Consider the following 9,390-nt stretch of genomic DNA (forward strand, 5'->3'; position numbering starts at 1 on the left):
AGCAAAGAAAATCATGGGGAAAGGGCTGTCTTCAACCTCATAATCTCTCAGCCATACACAATCAGAGGTAAAATGGCTGATAAGAAATATTGGGGATGGAACTTGGTGGAAGTTCAGGAATCAGTCTCAGTTGCAGCTATGTTTCTCACAATAGGAAAGGAATCCGGAAGGGGGGAATGTCCTAAAGTTTACGTTGCCCAAGGAAGGGAATACTTCCAAATGGGCAGATATCTAGGGAGATCTCACAGCTTCTTCACACTCCAACCAGTAATTCAAACAAAAGGGAAAATAGAACAACAGAAAATAAAAGAAGAAAATAAAGAATAGAGGAAAAAGAAAGAGAAAGGATCTTGCATGAGTACGTCACTGTCTTGTTTTTCTTTAATAGAGAGCATCAAGAAGTGAAGCAATCCATCTATGGCTAGATTAATGACAACTTATGAAATATAGGTGCCTGGATAACTAGATCTGATTTTAGGAGGGGAAAAGCAGCAATAAATCTAGTGCTAGATTCATAAAAACTTCTGAATATAGGTGCTGGAAACTAATAAAAAAATAAGATATGACAGTGGAAGTACCTAAAGATTGTTGCTCTTCCTGAAAAGTCAATGGCCGGCTTAGACAATAGTTATCGTTTTCACACTTGGCCCACAGCCAAAACCACTGGAATTGCTCTGGAATGCAAAACTTTTCACTAACCATTTTCTGTACAGCACTTCAATAGTCAGATAAACAGAACCCAAAGGAAAAGTAAGAACTTGATGGTAATCCAAAGGAAAAATATGAACTCTTTAGCAACCTTTTCTTAAGTCGGCCGTATAGAAGACCTTTACCCTATTAATATTTACAAGTCCTAAGATCACCAAAGCTGGATTTTTTTGGAACAAATACCACATTTGATGGTAATCCGTTACCCACCTCTACCCACCATGGAGGATGTCTTCTCAGCAAGATCCTTCAAGGACTCAGAGAGAGCACAAAAACTAAACAAGATTATTCTTTATAACAAAAATTCTATTTATTTGCGCAACAAAAGCACTAAGCATGATGGTGAAAAAATACGGTAGGAAAATGGGAAATTCTTAAAGTTCTTCTTGGTTTCTAACCGTCAAACAATTTGCAAATGACTTTTTATTTTTTAGGCAATCATATGAACAAGGAGCAAATATAGAGCAGTTCAGGTCAACATATTAACTTATTAAGAGTAAGGTTAATAAAATGTCCCCATAGACTAAACTACTGTATACCTTCAAATGGATAAAAGGACGTTGGTTTTCAATGCGGAAGCTCCTGACTTCATTAAAATCCACAAGATCAAAACGAACATCCCTCCCAATATGCTCAAAGAGATCATGTTGTTGTGCAACCTAATAGTACAAAACAACTACTTCAATAAGAAAAGCAAGCAGTTCACCAACTCCTAATTATGGGTAGACAATCAATGACTCAAAAAGTCATGCTGCATTTATTTACCTTTATGGTCGTATACATGCGATCCTCTTCCTTTTTACTTTCCTTGTGCTCCTTTTCTTCATTTTCTTTCTTCAACCTTGTCTAAAATACAAGGTTAGACGTGCTCGGACAAATTCCCACCACCACTACCCCTCCCCAGAAGGGGGGGGGGAGGGGAGGGGGGAAGTAGTCAAGTGAAGAATTCAAATCTATTATTCACACAAGTATCTTACTCTAAGGTGTTCCGCTATGTCCTCCTCATCCATGGTACACATTATTTTCTCCTTGTCACTTTCACGTATATAGACAAGCATGTAGGCGTGGGAGTATGCCTTTGATAAAGTGCTGCTGAAGCCATGATATGTCTATGGCAATTGTTTAGAGAAAATGTGAAAAGAATGAACACGCGTTAAAGTGAAATCCCAGCAAAAGGGTCCAAGGAGGAAGTGCATTTATAAGAATATATATAGGTTGCAGGACTATCACCTTTTCCTCACCACCATACTGCTCTTCCAAGGCTCTCTTCATATCTTCTTTTGTTACTCGTTCACCATGAAACTTGAACCTGAATATAACAACTTGGACGTTATTATTGAGAATTAATTATTGATATACTGACAACACTGTTGGACCACAAAAACATAGCATGACAAAAATCTCGAACAGTTTTTATTTCCTAAGATAAATACAGAATCATGAGACATTTGAGCATTAAGATGTCACAAAAACATGAATCAGACTGCACAAGCCAATGCTTCAACCCACACAGAAATCCCAGCTGAGCAGTGCAAAGGTCAAAAGCCAATATCAAGAAAAACCTCCAATAAGACAGTGTAACCAACATAAAATTCAAGAACTAGGGAACCAACTTATGAGTTTACAAGAGCTGAATGAGTGACTTTCACATATTTTACGCAATATATATAATAGCCATAGTTTGGACGTACATTACTGGCTTGTCCAGCCTGAAGGACCTGAACTGGTACATGGCCGGATTGACCCTATATATTTTAAACCATGGATGACCTAAACCACTGTGATGCAGCACCGAAAGTCTACACAAGAAGGAAGACTAGCTTCTGTGCATCTACTGGTTTTTCTGTGTGTCTGATCACAGAACAAGGGGCTGGTGTCTGATCCAGTTGACACTCTGCGGTGTGAAGCCCGAGTGGATTTCTCTACTGCTCTTCAAGTATTTTTCTGGCTTATTTCTTAAGGTCTGCTGCTGCTATACATTACAGTTTGGGTCTAGTTTGCCTTGTCAAATCTAGTCCTACATTAAGTGGTATCAGAGGATGGCTGAGAACAACACCCCAACCTTAGCTTATATTATATAGATGCTACAAAATATGAGAATTGAATTGAAGGTTGAACAGCGAGCTTTGCGGACTGAACTGAATGCAAGGTTGTTGGCTGTGCAGACCCAACAACAACCTACACATGGTACTCATGTACCACCTGAAGTGGAAGCCCCTATGAACTCAGTTGCTCAGTTGGCTAACAGGAGACCTAACCCTAATCGAAGAGCACCACCGAGGGTTCCTGTAGTGCAACCTACTTTTAAAGAACACAAGGGGTTACTTTGAGACTGAACGCCCCACATATCAGAGATACTCAGGAGATTCACAGAAGATCAAGCTCAATTTGAAGAAGTTTGATGGTAGACATGACCCCCAACTGTTCTATGATTGGGTAACTGCTTTGGAATATTATTTTAACTATTATGACTTAATTGAGAAACGAAAGATGAAACTAGCTCGTGCAAAGCTAGTTGAGGCTGCTCGTGATTGGTGGAGAACCTATGAGCTTGAGTTGGAAGACCGTGGTAGCGAGCCTACTACTTGGGAGGAGATGGAGCTTGAACTATCTGACAAATACTTAACACGCAACTTCAGAGCTCACATACAAGACCAGTTGAATTATCTTCGTTAAGGGACTATGATTGTTGCAGAGTATATGAACAGGTTTGAAGCACTGTATTCTCACACAGGCATAAAGGAGAATGAAAGACAACTATTATCTTGGTTTTGACTAGAATTGCGAGCTGAAATCAACAAGGGGATTGGTGTTGTTGACGTGTACTCAGTAAGGGATTGCTTTGACAAGACCCTACGAGTAGAGGAGCTTATAACACAGTCAGGTAAAAGGTTTGGTTTTCAAGCTGGGGAGGTCAAGAAAAATTTTTCAGCCACTAAACCTAGTAGCTCAGCACCCCCAAAGTTCACTTTTCCTCCATGGGCTGATCACAAAGGAAAGGCACCCATGACATGTAGTAATAAGGTATAGTGCTTCTATTGCCAAGAGGTAGGACACTTTGCTAAGTCTTGCCCACATAAGCAGAGGGTTAATGCAGTAGCTGAAGTTGAAGACTCCAATGAGGAAGATGAATCAGCTCTTTACCCTTACCCTTTAGTTGAAGATGATTTTGATAAAAAAAAATAAAAAATTAATGACTATTGCTATTGTCTTCTCCATGAAGAGTTGTCTTGTGTTTGATCAAGGCTGATGGAATTGGTGTTTGACTCAATTGACTCTTTGTGGTGTGAAGCCCAAGAGGTTCCTCTCAAGTGCTCTTCTTCAAGCTATTTCTCTCATCTTTTCTAAAGTATACAAGGTGACAAAGTGCTGGTTTGCTGTCACAGATATTTAAATCCATTCCTTATTCAATTCTATCGAACGATAGATGTTATTTGTGAAGAAATTTCGGTTCTGCCCAAGCCTATTCCCTCATCGGTATTGGCTGATATTTGAACCTATGCTTCTATCCAAAGGGGAACTTGATCCAGAGTTGAGGCCCTTCTGACCTCAGGTTGTTGAGTTATCAAAGATCTCCCTATTATGGCCGATTCTGGTTCACAAAATAGTTGATCTTTCATCGCTCCCTGATCGAGAAGCACTATGGCTTCTAGAAGTCATTGAAGACGTCTTGGATGATAATTACAAGACCACCCGCCGTGGCACCGGCTATCACATTTTTCTTGTCAAGTGGAAGGGTCGTCCCCGTAGTGATTGTACTTGGATTCATGCTGATGATTTCAAGAGGCTTGATCTCGACTTGTATGAGCGCTACAGGTCTCTTGTCCATTCATTGGAGACGAATGTTTTTAAGCCGAAGAGAGTTGATGTAGCACCGAAGGTTTATACAAGAAGGAAGAGAAGGGTCGACCAGATCTGGCTCATGATGGCCCATGGTTTGGGCTAGTGATGGGGGTTATTGGATTATTATTTAATTTCTAATTTTAGTTCTTTAATTAGTTTCTAATTCCTGTTTTAAAAAAGTTTCTAATTTCATTAGTTTACAATTTCTGTTTTTGGTAACTACATGTTTGTAGTTTTAGTAAGTCAGTATTTAGAAGCTTTTGAGTTTCTGTTTTGTAAACACTACCCACCCATCATTATAAATAAAGAAGGGCAGCCACACATGCCCACGATTTTGATTTTGAAAAAATAAAGACTTGCTGCTAGTCGTTGCTATACATCTACTGGTTTTTTTGTGTCTGATCACAGAACAAGGGGTTGGTGTCTGATCCAGTTGACACTTTGCGGTGTGAAGCCCGATTGGATTTCTTTACTGCTCTTCAAGTATTTTTCTGGCTTATTTCTTAAGGTCTGCTGTTGCTATACATTACAGTTTAGGTCTAGTTTGACTTGTCAAATCTAGTCCTACATTACACTGTGTGATGCAGCAGCGCTCCGATGGATCGACCCAAACCTGCTCCAGAACTTGGACCAAGACCTAGATCCAATTTGAGTTCCAAATTACTAATTTGGGTTCAAGATTAATAGAATATTCTAGGATTATATTTTATTTGAGGATATTTGTTATCTTTTATTTTAGGTTATTTTGGGCATAGTTGTCACGGCGTCGCCTAGGCGGCGATTTGGCATCCCGACGGAAATCAGAGGGCATGACAGTACACCGATTTATGTGAGTCACGATTGGCGGCCGCCCTCGAAGTCTCAAGTCTCAAGTCGAAAACCCTCGAAGCTGACCTGCTGCCTCCGACTGCTGACCTTCTTCTTCGGCACCGACAATGAACCTAACCCTGGAAGCTGACCTGCGACTGCTAACCTTCTCCTTATCCGGCACCGACAGTGAACCTGAACCCTCGAAGCTGACCTGCGACTGCTGACCTTCTCCTTCTCCGGCACTGGCAGTAAACATGAACCCTTGAAGCTAACCTGTGGGGCTATGACTATTGACCTTCTCCTTCTCCGGTGACTGACGTCCTCCTTCTCCGGCAGTAAAACCAAGGTAAGGGGCCGCCTGCGATGTCTTTCTCCTTCTCCTTCTTCGTCTTCTTCATCTTATTCTTCTCTGCTTCTCTTTCTCCTTCTCTGTTCCTGACGAGTGACTTCCTTCTTCTCTTCTTCTCTTCTTCTCTTCTTCTCTTCTTCTCTCCTTCTCTCCTCCTACGTCTTCTGATTCTTCTTCTTCTCCCTTTTCTCTGCTTCTTTTTCTCCTCCTCCTCTTCTTCTCTCCTTCTCATTTCTCTCCTCCTTCGTCTTCTGCTGCTTCTCTTTCTCCTTCTTCTCTACTTCTCTTTCTCCTTCTTCTTCTTCGGTTCTTCTCCTTCTCTGTTCCTCCTTCTATGATTAATTTTTTATAACAGCATAAATAGAATTATAGAAATATAGAATTAGTTCTTAATCGAAGTATTGGATTGCTTGTTTTACTGCCTTATTTTAATCCTTTCTTGGATCACTTGTTAAGTTGCTTCTGACTACTGATTTGAATTTTTTTTGGATTTTGATGTTGTTCTAATGGTTTTTGGTTAACATACATGTTAATGTTACTGTTTAACAAGTGTTTATATCTTTACAACATGTATAGTTTTGTACTTAAATACTTAATGTTAATGTTACTGTTTAACATACTTTGTTACTCTGTTTTATAAATTATAACTTGAATACTTGATGAGTTGACGTTATTATGTTAATGTTATTGGTTAACATTTAACATACTTTGTTACTCTGTTTTGTAAATAGTAGGTTAATAGGACTATAGGAGTTCATAATGGATGGTACTGTTGGTGGTAGTAGTTGGGGTGATAATATAAGCACGGCTGCATATGATCCGTCCAAAGACCCAACCAGGAAGGCCAAATCAAATTACCCTGGGTGGAAGTATGGGTATTGGCCTGACCTTTCAAACAAGAACCTTGTTAAGTGCACTCTTTGTGGAAAAAACCTCAAGTGTGGAATTAAAAGGTTAAAACAACATTTGGTGGGTGGATATGGAAATGTTGCTAAGTGTACCAAGACAACTGTAGTGATTGCTATAGACATGAATGCAACTCTTATGCGCAATAAGAAAAAAAGGATGCAAGACATTTTGGATGATGTTGATGTTGATGTTGATGTTGATGCTGGTGCTGGTGCTGGTGCTGATGTGGATGTTGATATAGAAGTTAAAGGTCATAGACAGTCTAGTAGGACTCATTCTACAACCTCTAGACTTATTCTTAGCTCTGGGATAGCTACTAAGAGAAAGAAAGTCGTCATTCAACCACTAGTAAGGGGCCCCATGGATACACATGTTAGACGGACTCCTGAGCAAGTGGTTGCTGAGAGGCATATTAAAGGTAGTACTCAGACTACTATAGAGAACCAGTTTAGATAGCGGAAGAAAAAAAGAGAGTTGATAATCACATTGTTGACTGGGTTTATCAGTGTGGTATTTCATTCGATACTCTCAAGTCAAGGAGGTTTGAGGTGATGGTGGAATCTATTGCACAGTACGGGTCAGGATATAAGCCCCCAAGTTATCATGAAGTGAGAGTGCCATTATTAAAGGCAGCAAAGGATAGAACTGCAGAGATGAAGAATAAATATGAAGAGGATTGGAAGCAGTATGGGTGCACTCTAATGACTGATGGGTGGACGAATAAAAGAGGGAGGCATTTAATTAATTTCCTCGTTAATTGTCCAGAGGGGACTTATTTTATGGAATCTATTGATGCATCTAGTATATCTCAAACTGCAGAGAAGTTTTTGGAATTGATTGACAACAAAGTACAAGAAATTGGTGAGGACTATGTTGTGCAAGTTGTGCCAAATAATGCATCGGCTTATAAATTAGCCGGTACAATGCTGATGCATAAGAGGACAAAGCTATATTGGACTCCTTGTGTAGCGCATTGCATTGATCTGATGTTGGAGGAAATAGGATTCTTGAAATCTAATAGAAATGTGATAAGTAAGGCAAAAAAAGTAACCAACTTCATCTACAGGCACACACGCATTCTTGATGCAATGAGGGCTAGAACAAATGGAAGGGATCTTGTGAGGACAGCAGCTACTAGATTTGCAACTGCATTTCTGACACTTCAAAGCTAGTTAAAACATAAAGATGACTTAAGACATCTGTTTATTTCTGAAGAATGGACTAGTTTTAATTTGGCAAAGACCGAGGCTGGGAAGAAAGTGGTTGAGACGGTGTTTGTTGTAGCATTTTGGAATGGTGTGGATAATTGTCTTAGAGCTTCAAAGCCACTTCTTACTGTCTTGAGGATTGTGGATGGTGATGAGAGGCCTTCTATGCCTAAGGTTCAATTTGTCATGGATGAGGCAAAAAAGAAAATAAAAGAAAATTTTGAAGATAGAAAAAGGCAATACAAGAAAGTGTTAAATATTGTTAACAGGCGTTGGGAGATTCAAATGGGGCGTCCTTTGAATGGAGCAGCACTATTTCTTCATCCTGGCAAATTTTTTTCTTATAAGGAAGGTGATGATGGTGGCTACCAAATTATATCTTCTCTACAGCTTGCATTTAATGAAGTCATTGAAAGAATGATGCATGAACCAGCTTTACAAGACAAGATAAATACTCAAGCCACTTTGTATAGATATTCTCGAGGTGGTTTTGCCTCGGATATGACAATTAGATCACGAGAAACCATGAGTCCTAGTAAATAGAGTACATTGTTTAGTTTTTTTGTTTGTGTGATATATTAAATATTAATCTAGCTATTTTTATATATATTTATTTTTTATAGTTACTTGGTGGGGTTCATTTGGAGGTCATGCTTTTGAGCTTTCAAAGGTTGCAAGACGTATTCTAGGGCTTTGTTGCTCCTCTTCTGGTTGCGAGCGCAACTGGAACACATTTGAGTTTGTAAGTGGTTGGGTATTACATCTATTTCATATTTTAGACTTTTTTATATTTGGAACAATAACTTTGTTTGTTGTTCTCTATTGTTTATGAATTCAGCTTCATACCAAGAAGAGGAATAGGCTGGAACATCAACGTTTGAACGATCTAGTCTATGTTCAATACAATCGTCGCCTAGAAGAAAGGTTTCAACAAAGGTGTCTCGATAACAGAAATTATAATCCACTTGTGTTTGACGAACTGAATTGGAGTAGTGAGTGGATGATTGACGAGCAAGTGGATGATGTAGTCCATCCCGATGCTAATCTCCCATGGGACGTTGCTGGTAGAGCAATGGGGGCAACAATGGAAGGGCCCAATCGACCCAGGAGAGCTCAATCATCAACCTCTAGAGGAAATATGTGTTACACACGCAGTGGTAGAGGGAGGGCTGTTGGGGAGTCATCAGAATCAGATGGGGAAGAAGATTTGGAAGAAGAGGATGATGTGAATTATGACTTGGATGTCATAGATAACTTTGGTGAAAATGCAAATGCTTTTAGTGGACAACAAAGGAATCTGCCATCTGCTGATTTGTTGGATGATTATGATGATTAAGTTATTTGTGTTTGACTGTTTGAGTGATTGGATTTTATGTATTTTTTAAACTTTAAACTTTAAACTTGAACTTGAACTTTGAACTTGGATGATTAGTTTTCCTGTTTTATTTTATGTTGAGTTCATTTGCTATCAAGCTTCATTGCTTCAGTAAGTCATTAATAGCTTAACAGGTTAGCCACTTATCTTATCATTTAATCTATTCTTAGGTTTCCAAATATATATCT

At 39.2% G+C, this 9,390-nt stretch overlaps 1 protein-coding gene across 1 annotated transcript in view; it reads right to left on the reverse strand.

Moving 5' to 3' along the window:
- LOC122091616 (ubiquitin C-terminal hydrolase 13-like) overlaps positions 1–9,390 on the reverse strand; it is a 31,826-nt gene that overhangs the window by 5,077 nt on the left and 17,359 nt on the right. Inside the window, exons 5-9 of the mRNA XM_042661632.1 lie at positions 1,933–2,018; positions 1,686–1,817; positions 1,474–1,554; positions 1,248–1,367; positions 583–705 (exon numbers count right to left, since the gene is read on the reverse strand). Coding sequence (XP_042517566.1) covers positions 583–705; positions 1,248–1,367; positions 1,474–1,554; positions 1,686–1,817; positions 1,933–2,018 — 542 coding nt within the window. The remainder of the gene's footprint in view (positions 1–582; positions 706–1,247; positions 1,368–1,473; positions 1,555–1,685; positions 1,818–1,932; positions 2,019–9,390) is intronic.

This window comes from Macadamia integrifolia, chromosome 10, assembly GCF_013358625.1.
Source record: "Macadamia integrifolia cultivar HAES 741 chromosome 10, SCU_Mint_v3, whole genome shotgun sequence".
NCBI classification, from domain to species: Eukaryota; Viridiplantae; Streptophyta; class Magnoliopsida; order Proteales; family Proteaceae; genus Macadamia; species Macadamia integrifolia.